Here is a 13,157-nt window from a genome sequence, read left to right on the forward strand (position 1 = left end):
GATTACATAACAAAATAGGATTTCGAAATATGTCCTTTTTTGGTGAAATTGATTTAAAATTTTAAATCAATTTCACCAAAAAAGGACATATTTCGAAATCCTAAAACTTTGTACACAACAACCCTTCAAACCTTGTGAACAATCTTATTTTGTTATAATTTATGTGTGCTCCCTCTACTGGTACTAACTGAGCTTTTGTCTGCCATCTATGCTTTGTTCTTACTTTGGTTTTTCAGGTGCATCAGATGGGTTGCTGCAGAAGGGCTCCTGAAAGGTAGCCTCTGACATCTCCAGGTCCAGTAGAGTGCAGAGGATCTCATCCCGAGTTGGAGGGGACATTAGGGGCTTGAGGATATGGGTGGTACTACCTGTCCCTCGCTGCAGGTGACTTGCTCTTACCTGGGACAGTGAGCTAATCGAGCATGGAGAGCTACTAGGTGTAGTGGATATGAGTCCGTCCATACCTTCTGGAAGCTCCCCTATGGGAGAACCCCCATGTTCATCAAATGAAGAACTTATTCTTAAAGGCATGACTGGGTCGATGACAGAGAAAAGCAGCTCTTTTTTTTCGCAATGAAAGTCTTGAAAAGGGCTGAGTATGTGGGCTTTACCGGAAGCCCAGTCCCACTTTCTCCTTTTTGCTTTCTCAGAGTCTAGGAACGTGAGGTGATTTGATACAAAGTCCACATTCTCAGGTCGTTCAAAGAGGTCAGGGCTGATAGGTCTCTCTTTGTGAAGCTCCTCCCCACATCCCAGTAACTTGTCAAGCTTCTTCTCAAAGTCCAAATGTTGAGCAGCGGACACTTGTTCCTGGCTGACATCACTCAGGAACTTAACAGGTAGACTTTTATCAGTCAGGACAAACTGATTTCCACTGTATGGGCTTGAAAACTCTGTCTGGTCAACTGCATTTATATCAAAGTTATAACTGTTAGGGAGTTCTGGTGATAAGCTGTCCTCTATTAAGCAGTCCATGCCTGGATCTGAGAACACAGGACGGTTATCAGAAAGGGTTTCTTCCCGCTTCACTGTTAGGCTTGGCTGAGTGTGGTTTGTCTTGCCTTTCGGTATTCTGTTTTTTTTGTCTTTGAGGATAGAAGATGTGACTTTTCTGGATCTAGTTGCTTTAGCAGTGGAATCTGATAGCACTGTTGTCTGAACATTGATAGGGGAGTGAGTATTTGTACCAACAGTTTGTAAGGGAAGGGCCTGCCCTTGCTGCCTCTTCTGAAGAAGTTGTTTCAGGACAGCCAAACCAGAGAGGGTGTCTGAGAAAGCGGACATGTCACCATTATTTGGTAGTGAGGCAGCTCTTGGTTTGACTTCTTTATCATTTTCTACTAAAGATGTATCCACTGGAAGTGGAGAAGCTCTGCCATCCTGCAAGGCCTCTATCTTCACTACAGTGGTTTGACAAGCTTGTTGCTTCAATTGCGCTAGTACTGAAAGGTTGTGGCTCACTTTCATAATGGAGGTCTCACAGTCCCCTGCCTTAGGTTCAATAGATGAATCAATAGATGATACAGTCTTTAAACCGCACTGGTTGCTATTCACTGGATGCTGAAATGAAGGGAGCGTTTGAGAGGAGCCATCAGAATGAGGTAGCTCATCTTCAGCAAAAAGGTGTTGGGAGGTGTCTTCACTGAAAGCATCGATTGTGGAGTTCGGATTTTTCTTTTTGCGGGGCCTTCTCGGTTTTGGCATGATTGCAGAACTACTGACCATACATTCAACTGTGTCTTTAGCTTTCGTCTTCTGCATTGGAGCAACACTACGACATTGTTTCATCCTTTCTTTTATGTGTCCCACTTTCTCTGAAAGTTGATTCACTTTGATTGACCTTCTTGCTCCGTTTTTAGTTTCCGAATGTTTATTAAGTTTTGGTGCTGATTTGGATGAGTTTGAGTATTTCCTTTGACAAGCAGAATTAAGATAAGGGTCGCTAAGGGGATCAATCAGCTGTTTGGAACTCCTGGCTTCCATAATAGATTCACTTGGTGACCAACAGCGTGGCGGTGTTGAGTCTGCTGGACTTGGGGATCTGTCAGAGAGATAGCCTAACTCTATCATAACATCAGTATACTCCTTGCCATGGTCATCTGCATGTTTACAGTAACACGGTTGAGGGGGTTGTAGAGAAGGGAGAACCACGTCTTTTTGACATTTTTTAGTCCGTTTCACCCTTTGACCTTGTCTGGCTTGAGGTTTAGAGGAAGTGGAGATAGATTTCTTATTTGTAGTGTTGACCTTTGTCTTTCTTTTGTGTTTCTTAGCTTTATACTCTGGTGTGGGAACCCTGACAGCTGTGGATTCTGGAACTTTGGGCCAGAAATCTTTGAGAGGGGCTAGTTTATTGTATTGGTCTATTCTGTCTGGGGTTAGCATCACCATTTGCTCCTCTGTATTAACTTTGGATATCTTTACCAACATGTTTTTTTGTCCTTTAAACCTGTTGATAATGATATACTTGATGATTACAGGGGGTTCCTTTTTGCGGCGTTTTGTGAATTTTATCTCCTGTCCCTTCGGGATAATCTTGTCCTTGAGTCTTTCTCTGTGGCATACTGGATTTTTGGAGAGAGTGGCACCTGAGTGTAGTCCATCCTCTTTATCATACGCCATCTTTCGTTTGGCTCGCAAAGTGTATTTACTACCTGGTAGTGCTAAATGTTTCATGCATGTTACTTTCGCTCTTAGCTCTCGCAATGGGTTTGACAAATCCTCTCCAAAATCTTTACCTTTCTCAGAAGAAATGGACATGGTGGTGTCAGGCTGTTTTGATTTAATAAGGTCTATAGGCCTTATGTTCCATTCTAGCCGCTCCTTCGTCACTGGAGTTCCCTCAATACTTGGATCAACATTAACTGGCTCAGTCACTTCAACTGGATTAGGCTTTAAAACCACCATTGGATCTGCAGTCAATGGACAAACAGGTGTGACTGAGGTAAAGCCAGGATCAGCATGGGTGTTACAGATAGAGCTTTCTACAGTGCTGGATTTGTTCCTTGGTCCCACCATACCTAACTTTTTTTTATTAATCTTTGGCCCCGATCTGCGAGCGTGACCCAAACCTATCCCACCATCAGGATCACCCAGCTTTTTGTTGACAACTTTCTTCCTCGTGAGGCAGTTTGACAGGATGACACTGGGAAAGAATTTGTAATGGGCCTCTTGCTGGGCCACTACTGTCATCTCTGCCTTATTTTCTTGATAGTCCTCATACCTAATTTTGAGTTCACCGATATCACCTTCTTCACTATCCTTTGCCATTCCTGTATTTTGTCGATCAAGAAACTCATCCTCCTCTATGGGTGACGGAGATGAGTTGTTCTTCAGAACAGGACCAGAGCTTTCCTTCTGGCTTATTTCTAACTCTGTTTTAGCTGAACCATTTCTAAGCTCTGAGTAACAAAGTGAAAAGGTTCTGTGGTTCTGAAGAATGGACAGGCAGTTTGTTTCTACATTCTCTATGCTGCCGTACTTTTTCCTATTTTTGGTGACCTTTCTCTTACTGAATGTAAAACTTTCCAGATTCGTATTATCCAGACTGATTGAGGTTTTCTTGTCATATGTGTACAGGGTTCGTAGGTCTTCTTTGTCCATTGAGATAGGAGACACCTCGGGATGAATAGGGTGTTTCACTGGTGGGATGTAAGGGATTTTCTTATGAACCTCGAGCCCTGTTGAACATTCACTACTGCTGCCCTGGCTATTTTTGGAGTGAAAGTGTTTATCAAGTAGCTGCTCTGTGTCTCGCACATGAACTGTTCTATGCTCAGGATGAACAGTCTCTCTCGAAAAAACATTATTTTTCCCAAGCATATTTTCTGCAGCTATGAGAGAAGATTTGGTCCTAGAGCCACTATCTGTTAAGGAGGAATCTGTCAACATAAAAGAGGAGAGGAACCTTAACAAGTATAATAACCAGTGAAACTTGAATTCAACTTGGATTCTGTGCAAAGAAGCTAAAAATATATGAGCTACAGAAATTGAACATATATTTAGATATAACTTACCATTACTGTCATCTGCAGCGCCATCCACTTGGGGGATGGACAAATTGGCAAACAGGGAGTTATTCCCACTCCAATCCATGTCATCATCTGACGACTCCTGCTGCTCATCACTAAATCCATCTTCTGGCTCTTTGACCCCAGACCTGTACACATAGAAATTAAATATTGTGACCGGTCTTCATTTGCGGTTGTAGTTGCGTAGATTTTTTTCACACTTGTCCATGTGTTCAAACAGGCAAACAAGATAGTCCACCTGCTTTTTTGAGGCGATGTTGAAAAACACTGGACAATCTGATGTGATCCTAGATCAGGCACCAGGAAATTTGTTGGGGCATCAATCATTAATAGCAATAGCACTGCATCTCCCATGGACTATTGCTATTGTGCACTTCACTGCAGGACATTACGGATTCAGCTTGTAATTTTGTGAGCTGTGTACAGCATAATCTAACCATCTATATAATAAAGTAATGCAATGTGTATAATGAAAGGTTTCCATTCAAACATGCAGCGATTACTTGCCTTATTGATGAGAAATTCTCAGGCTCATTGTCCCATTGTTGTGACATTAGGAAACTGAGTTCAGCTTCTTCCTTTTCCAGCTCTGGTCCTGCCTCTTCTTCATCACTGTTGCAACGGTAGCTACCAGCTCCAGAAAATGATTGGGACTGGGAATTCTGCCTGATGGGGGTCTTACAAAAACCATCATCCTCAAGACCTGCTAGCAAATCAATGATGGTATGGTCTTGACTGCCATCTGCGTCCAACAAAGAAATATATAATTAAAAATATATTTAATGTTTCTGCAGTGTTCTTTGCATGCCTTTAGAGACAACCAATACAGTTACAGATCTAAATTGAGTTTGAAAGCCAAATTATTACTATACCCAATAACGAATGGTTGGATGTCAGGGAATGTGGAAGAAAAGATGCAGTGTTTTCCAGAAGGCTCAAGATGGCTTCTTCATTGACGATGGCCTCCTCTGGAAGTTTAGCACTGCTCCTCGCAGAGTCTGGGATATTAACATCTGATGAGGAATATTTATGTCAACAGATCACACTCGTGTAACAACCCATGAATCATTTTCAAAGGCATCCTGACCAAGGAGGGAGTAAGGGAGGCAGACAGACAGACTGACTTTTGAATAACTCAAAAAGTGAACAGTTTTGAATTTTAAAATTACTTTATTTTCACGACCATAAGTCGACCACGTAATAAAAGGCGCATTCTCAGTTACGGGTGCTATATCTGTATTTATTTTCTGTATTTATCTGCCTCATAGTCTTTGTGAAGGAGTGTCTGCCTTCCATCATCCAGTGCTCTGTCCGTTTCCGTGGCAGCCGAGAACCATGGTGAACGACGACTTCTCGTGCCCCGTTGTGCATATCGCCACCATGCTGGTCCCTTTTTTCTCTACTGTGTGGGTCAAAGGGATGTCAAAAGTCAGAGGGATCTCATCCATGTTGGTGATGTGGCTGGGCACGGTTATCTTGTCACAGCAGTAGGTGCGGAAGATGGCCACCCTCTCCTGGTAATTCATGGGCAGCTGCTGCGCAACAGTTGTCCTTGTGCGTATGGAGAGATGCCGCCTCCTCATAAAGCAAAAACACCAAGACGGATCTCCTTGGAAGTGCTCAATGTCCATTTCTTCAGCAATCGCTTTGGCCTTTTGTCGAATGGTGACAGTAGAGACGCCCCTTCCAGTTGTTCGCTGTTCCACACCCAACTGTTCCACTTGGTCTTCCAGCTCGGGCCATCTTGCTTTGTCCCCGCGGAAACTCAGCTTCGTCTTCCACACTTGGCACAGTTCACTTTCTTGTTTTCTCCACTTTCTGACCATGGACTCACTTACATTAAAATGTTTTGCAGCTGCGCGATTGCCATTTTCAGCCGCATATTCGATGGCCTGCAGTTTAAAGTAAGCCTCATACGCGTGTCGCTTGACCGGCGCCATTTTAGGGGGTCCTTACGCATAGGTGTGCCGCTAATCGATGGGCGGAGCATTTTTCGTAGTGCACCCACCAAAGGCACACAGTAGATTTTGGAACTCAGACCACACACAAGGTGCTCCATATTATAAGGCGCACCGTTGATTTTTGAGAAAATCTGTGTTTTAGGTGCGCCTTATAGTCCTTGCTGCTTTATAGTACTACAACGCGCATGTTTCAAAAACTACGTTCAGTAAATGAAAACCAGTGACTCAAACTGTAACATACTGCGTAAGACCAAATTGATTACACAAATGTAGTCCTCCTTTCATGTAGCCACAAAATGTTCTCCTCACCTGTCTGTAAGTCTCTGTGCACCTCCACAACATTTGCAGGGGTACACAGTAGTCTCTCAGGGGTCAGAGAGTCAGGATGCAGGGTAAGTTCATCAAGTAAATCTTCCTGGTCTTCCCCATCACCAACAGAAAAACTCTGTGTCCTGAACAGGGTGAGATAAAAATCATTAACCTGTTGGTCATTAGGCCTCCTGAAAAAAGTAGGATTGTGGCCAGCATAACCTTTGACCTGCTGCTTTCCAAGTGCTTTTTTCTCATTTTTTATGGTCTCGGTTTGATTCCTGTCTTGTCCCGTCCTCTCTACCTAATGAAACCTTATTTACCTTCATGTGTCTCACTTCTCCTCCTCTCCTTGTGTATTTAAGGCTACCTCTCATTTCCTACTGTACTATATTTTATTAAAGCACCAACCGCCTCTAAGGATGGCGAGTTTGACCGACTCATATTGGTGGTCTAAAACAATGTGCGATGCAACTACACTAATGAGCAAAAAAATAAATTTTGCATTACAGCATGTCAAACATTACTTTATGAAATAAACAAGTATTATTGTTGGTCAAAAAGTTGCTTTAACGCGTCACAGTTTTGTGCTGTGTCCACATTTATTTCGTATTTCTACTGCTTTTTCTGTTCCAGGATGGTTGAGGGGCAGGGTGGGGTTAGAGCAACCATTTTAGCAATGGTAGCGTAGCACAGATACATTTTGGATTTCAATGTGTGTTTATGACAGTCATGGAAACATTGGAGAGAGGGGTGAACTTGTTTTGTTTTGTATTTACTTTGAAGATTATGTGATGTCCTGCTCATATAGTGCACCTTTAATAAAGATCTGTTAATGCTCTGATTGTCCAAGGAACTGAGGTCGCTGACAGGTCAGGAGAAGAATGCTTTCAGAAAACTCATATGCAAACTTTTTTGGACTTTCAGCATTACTTATTCCATTTATGGTGAGCTCACCTTGAACAACCAAGTATTGTTTATTTAAAAGTAGCATTGGTTTCTGTACTCTACCAAGGTGGTTAGTTAAGCCATCCTCAGCTTCTAAAAATGTAAATTCAGGATGTCAGGAACATTGACAAGATTAAACTATTAGATTTGATTAAAAGTTTTGCTTTGCTTGTTGGAGTTTCATGCTGTTTGCTTGCTTGTTCACTAAAGTTTCTCATGGAATTCCACAAAGCTCAGTACTTGGTCCAATTCTATTTATTTTATACATGCTCCCTTGGTAGTATAATCAGGAAGCTTTCAATAAATGTGCTAAGCTACACCCAATGTGCTAAGCTGACACCCAATTATATCTATCAATGGAGCCAGCCCAAATGCATCAGGTCTAGCAACTCCAGACCTGCCTCAAAGACAGAAGGGCCTGGATGTCCAGACATTTACCACAGTTGAACTTGGAACTGAAGTTATCACACTAGGCCCAAAACATTTGAGGAATATATTCTCCACTGATGTAGCCTTGCTGAGTGGTATTAACCTTGCTGAACCTGAACATTGGTGTCTTGTTCAATCAGGATTTGTCTTTAGATACCCATATAGATATCTATATTTGGCCTGTCTCAAGGTCTGCCTTCTATCACCTGTGCAACATCACTAAAGGAAATTCCTGCCCCATAGCAAATGCAGAAAGATTAATCCTTGCATTTATTTCCTCCAGACTGGATCATTGTAATTCACTTTAGGCTGACTACAAAAGTCATCGAGAATGCAGCTTGTGTTGACGAGAACCAGGACCAGAGACCACATTAGACCACTGTTGCCTTCTCTACATTGGTTCCCTGTTAAATTTACAGTAGATTTTAAAATCCTTTAAAATGAGTTCATGGTCTTGCTGCCTCTTATTTAAATAAACTATCAAGTCTTTATCATCTTTGAAAATGCGTATTGTTACTAATTCTGTAGTTCCAGTTACTATCATACATAGACAAATTCTCCTCTCCTCTTCCTCTCCTCTCCTCTCCTCTCCTCTCCTCTCCTCTCCTCTCCTCTCCTCTCCTCTCCTCTCTCTCCTCTCCTCTCCTCTCCTCTCCTCTACTCTACTCTACTCTACTCTACTCTACTCTACTCTACTCTACTCTACTCTACTCTACACCCAGCCTGCTCTCCTCTCTCGCTACCCAGCCGGCCATCAGCAGGAGGGTCCCCCTACATGAGCCTGGTCCTGCTCAAGGTTTCTTTCTATTAAAGGGAAGTTTTTCCTTGCCACTGTTGCTTGTCTGGGGTTAGGCCCTGGGATTCTGAAAAGCGCCTTGAAACAATTTTGATTGTATAAGACGCTATATAAATAAAGATTGATTTGATTTGATCATCCATCCAGAGTGCTGTGCTCTCAAAACACAGGTTTTCTACTGGAGTTTCCAAAAGTAGTGCGAGGCAGAATCTTCAGCTACCAAGCTCCATTTCTCTAAAAACCACTCCCAGTTTGGATCCGGGAGGCAGTTATTTAAAATCAGACAAAAATTCTATATATTATATATATACATATACGCGCACACACACACAGACACACACACATTCTGTAAATGCAGCATATACTCCAAGTCTGTCCAGGCATCCCTTCCCTGTGGCTCTCCTTTACATTTCTTCTTTTCCCTCAAAGAATATTAAGTTTTTCTTTACTTGGTTCGAGGCTCAAACGACAGAGTATGTTTTGTGTTAAAACTTTGACAATACAGGAGAAAACAGTGTGTTAAAATGTTAACAGCGTCACAAGAGTTTGGGACTGCCTCGAGATGATGGCCCTACCCAGGTTTAATGGAAAACCAACACAGTTCTAACACAGCATGTGCCGTCAAACAGTGTAGTGGAAAAGTGCTTCATGACAGGTGATATAATAAAGATAAAGGAACTTACATGTCAAACTCATTCTCCTTCAAAATCTCCTTTACTCTATTCATGAAGATATTCTCACTCGCTGTTACAGGGACAAATCCACGATCTAAAGAAAAGCAGAAATCCAGACAAGATGTAATTATTTACTTACTGCTGCATATTACTTAGTTTTTTTCAAAACCCTAATACAGATGCTGAAAGTGGTGAAACAATATAATGAGCTCTGAGGAAAGTGACTCAAAAAAAGCACAAAGACCTCAGAAAATCAGGCACCAAATGAACAGAAAACACTGAAAATATATCATTACAAAGCAGTGCATGTGGAAACATCTCCCTACACTTACAGATGTCTTCACCCATTTCACTTCCAAATGTGTTTACTTAATACTTCCTTATGGTTGTGATTCTGAGTGTCAATACTTTGACCATAAATTATTGATGATGATGGCAAAGACGATGGCAAACATTGGTGTAGACCAGGGGTGCTCACATTTTTTCAGCATGCGAGCTACTTACAAAATGACCAAGTCAAAATGATCTACCCACCACAAAAATGCAAAACATCTAATTATTTTCAAATGTATTGAGGATTCTTTTTATGTACAATGTATGTTGAAGTACCTTGCATAACCGAATGAGCCAATATTGCAAAACAGACATAATTAACTATTAACTTTTTTTTGTAATTGCCTGAGTTTACTTTGATGACTTGAATCAGCCAGGGATGCATAGTCCGGACAGTAGCTGCTGACAGCCAGCCTCAAGCACACTTTCAAATATTCATCAGCCATGGTGGAACGGTATTTGGACTTAATAATCTTCAACGCACTTCGAAAATGACATCGTGAAAAAAAAGTCCACCTCCCATTCCGTATGAAAGTGATATGTTTTTGTCTTCTTACTTGGTCCCGCTCCCTCATTCATTTTGATGTCCATAAGATTTAGCGATGGCTTAAAATCAGAGGTAATTTGCTGAATAGCTTAGCGCTTAGCGCCGTTGTTTGCCTAAAGGTCAAAATTCAGTTGTCATCTGACTGGTTGCCCTGTATGTCAATCAAGTAACAGGATTGATGATAGGCTGACATTGTAAGTTCTGCTGCACTTAGCGCCGTTGTTTGCGCTTGATTGGTCACCTGAATGTCAAATTCAGTTGTCATCTAACTGGCTGCCCTGTATATCAATCAAATGACTTGATGAATGATAGGCTGATATTTTTTAATGTCACGCCGCAATCGACCAGTACTACCTCCATGATCAACCGGTAGATCACGATCGACATAATGAGCACCCCTGGTGTAGACAGACAGCTTGATGCAGCTTCAGCTTTGTCCACAGGACACCAACAACTACACTAAATGACTAAATGAGAAAGCGGGCGTCTCCTGGAGGAAAGGAAAATACTCTCAAACCCTCAGAAAGAAAAGAAAAACTCTCCAAAAGGATTTTTAAATGAAGCTGACAAACAGAATACCTCTATTATCCTCTTATATTACCATAAGGGAACAATGGTTCTCTCCAGAGATCTGTAGCTCAGTTCAACCACACTTTAAGGAAACTGATTTTTACTGCTTTTTTTTTTTACTGATTTTTACTCCATCCTCTTTATCTAGTTTAAGCAAATAGTTTCAGACATGCTTCACCCAAACTAACGGCATATTAAATTGTGATTTTGCTCACCTTGTGAGTCAGGAGTGTCTATCTGGGATCCTTGGTTGTTCTCTCTCCTCCTGTGCTTTTCATCCTCCCAGATGGCTTGCAGCCCAGGGTTCCTGCCAATCTGATCTGGACATACGTTACAGTGAAAACATAAGAGCATGGCAGTTTCACAGTTTATTAGTATCAGTAGGTGGACCTTTAATCCAGTTAAGAACATTTTTGACAGTGCACTTTAATAATAACAACCTATTATTAATTAAATAAAAAAATAATTATAGGGCATGCAGTGAGCTGCAAAAGATGTTAACAACTGACTAATCTAAAAGTTATGACCAGAGCTTACTTTGTATTTCAATGCGGTTAAGGATGTCAGCAGCAACAGCATCAACCTCCAACTCACAAGTACTCTGCTTCTCCACCTCATCCAGAACTAAGGAACTGCAGATGGATTTAAGACAAGACTTTTTAAAAAATTTTATTAATTCATTTATTTTTTTAAAAATGATACCCTTCTCCACAGTTTCATGCATTCCCGCAGTAAAGACTAATAAAACTGTAAACAGGACTCACCAGGGCAAGGTGCTCTCTTCCCACCGGACAAATGTGCCTCCAAGGATACTGTCATTGACCTTGGAGGTACAGGGGGTCTTAAAGGGGCTAACACCGGGACAACTGCCAGGTGACTGCAAGCCTACCACGACCTCTGCTGCTGCATTTTCTAGAGGACAGACAGCACATCAATCTCAATTTCTTGCAACAACAAATTAGCATGTTATTCAACACACATCTCATTTTGGTCTGTCTATTTTCTGGCCTAACCAGGAGATGATCAAGCTAGTCATTAGGCTACAGAACAACATATACTGCCAGGCAAGCAACACATCCTTGTGATTAATATAGACAGACATAATGTCTTGCATTATGTTGACTTATTTGCAGTCCAGCATATCCGGCATATTTTTAAAGGTAAATTCATATTTAACACCAGATCTGGTGAACAGGTGAGAGGCTGTTGTTCCCAAATCTTCTAATCTAATCTAATCTAATGACAAGTTAGGGCAACATTACAATCCAGATATGCACATTTTGTATGATGTGTTTGTGTCTAAGGTAAAGGTACGATTTTTTGCACACGTACAGTCTTATGGTTTTATTTTGATTTTTTTTTAATAAACTGTAATAACTTTCATTATCAAGGATTGGTTAAGGTCTTCTGTTCATACAAAAATAAGTCCAATCTCTCTTTCCACATCATAGATTCAGAAAGTGAATGGACTTATATACGGTAAATATGGTACTTAAATACGGTAATGGACCTTTTTTTTTTCTTTTTTTTTAACTTTGAGCTGCAGGGGAGAGAAAAATGTATATACAGTGGTGGTCAAAAGTTCACATACACTTGTAAAGAACATAATGTCATGCTATCTTGAGTTTCCAGTTTTTTCTACAAATCTGATTTTCCTCTGATAGAATGATTGGAACAGATACTTCTTTGTCACAAAAAACAATCATGATGTTTGATTCTTTTATGACTTTATTATGGGTAAACTGAAAATGTGACCAAATCAGCTGGGTCAAAAATATACATACAGCAATGCTAATATTTGGTTACATGTCCCTTGGCCATTTCTATTTCAATTAGGCGCTTTTGGTAGCCATCCACAAGCTTCTGGCAAGTTTCTGGTTGAATCTTTGACCACTCCTCTTGACAGAATTGGTGCAGTTCAGTGAAATTTGTTAGCTTTCTGACATGGACTTGTTTCTTCAGCATTGTCCACATGTTCTCAATGGGGTTTAAGTCAGGACTTTGGGAAGGCCATTCTAAAACCTTAATTCTAGCCTGATTTAGCCATTCCATTACCACTTTTGATGTGTGTTTGGGGTCATTGTCCTGTTGGACCACCCAACTGCGCCCAAGACCCAACCTTCGGGCTGATGACTTTAGGTTTTCTTGAATAATTTGAAGGTAATCCTCCTTCTTCATTGTCCCATTGACTCTCTGTAAAGCACCAGTTCCATTGGCAGCAAAACAGGCCCACAGCATAATACTACCACCACCGTGCTTGATGGTAGGCATGGTGTTCTTGGGGTTAAAGGCCTCACCTTTTCTCCTCCAAACATATTGCTGGGCATTGTGGCCAAACAGCTCAATTTTTGTTTCATCTGGCCACAGAACTTTCCTCCAGAAGGTCTTATCTTTGTCCATGTGATCAGCAGCAAACTTTAGTCGAGCCTTAAGGTGCCGCTTTTGGAGCAAGGGCTTCCTTCTTGCACGGCAGCCTCTCAGTCCTTGGCGATGCAAAACACGCTTGACTGTGGACACTGACACCTGTGTTCCAGCAGCTTCTAATTCTTGGCAGATGTG

The 13,157-nt window shown here is 41.4% G+C and overlaps 1 protein-coding gene across 4 annotated transcripts in view; it reads right to left on the bottom strand.

The window, feature by feature from the left end:
* rev3l (REV3 like, DNA directed polymerase zeta catalytic subunit) overlaps window positions 1–13,157 on the bottom strand; it is a 42,431-nt gene that overhangs the window by 14,498 nt on the left and 14,776 nt on the right. For all 4 annotated transcript variants that reach the window (XR_008947546.1, XM_057017826.1, XM_057017825.1 and 1 more), the window contains exons 5-13: window positions 11,363–11,510; window positions 11,136–11,230; window positions 10,814–10,918; window positions 9,158–9,242; window positions 6,302–6,444; window positions 4,904–5,044; window positions 4,539–4,773; window positions 4,017–4,159; window positions 224–3,881 (exon numbers count right to left, since the gene is read on the bottom strand). Coding sequence is in view for 3 of the 4 variants with exons in the window: in XM_057017826.1 (XP_056873806.1) it covers window positions 224–3,881; window positions 4,017–4,159; window positions 4,539–4,773; window positions 4,904–5,044; window positions 6,302–6,444; window positions 9,158–9,242; window positions 10,814–10,918; window positions 11,136–11,230; window positions 11,363–11,510 (4,753 nt within the window). In the remaining variant the exon portion in view is untranslated. The remainder of the gene's footprint in view (window positions 1–223; window positions 3,882–4,016; window positions 4,160–4,538; window positions 4,774–4,903; window positions 5,045–6,301; window positions 6,445–9,157; window positions 9,243–10,813; window positions 10,919–11,135; window positions 11,231–11,362; window positions 11,511–13,157) is intronic.

Source organism: Takifugu flavidus, chromosome 19 (genome assembly GCF_003711565.1).
Source record: "Takifugu flavidus isolate HTHZ2018 chromosome 19, ASM371156v2, whole genome shotgun sequence".
Taxonomy (NCBI): domain Eukaryota; kingdom Metazoa; phylum Chordata; class Actinopteri; order Tetraodontiformes; family Tetraodontidae; genus Takifugu; species Takifugu flavidus.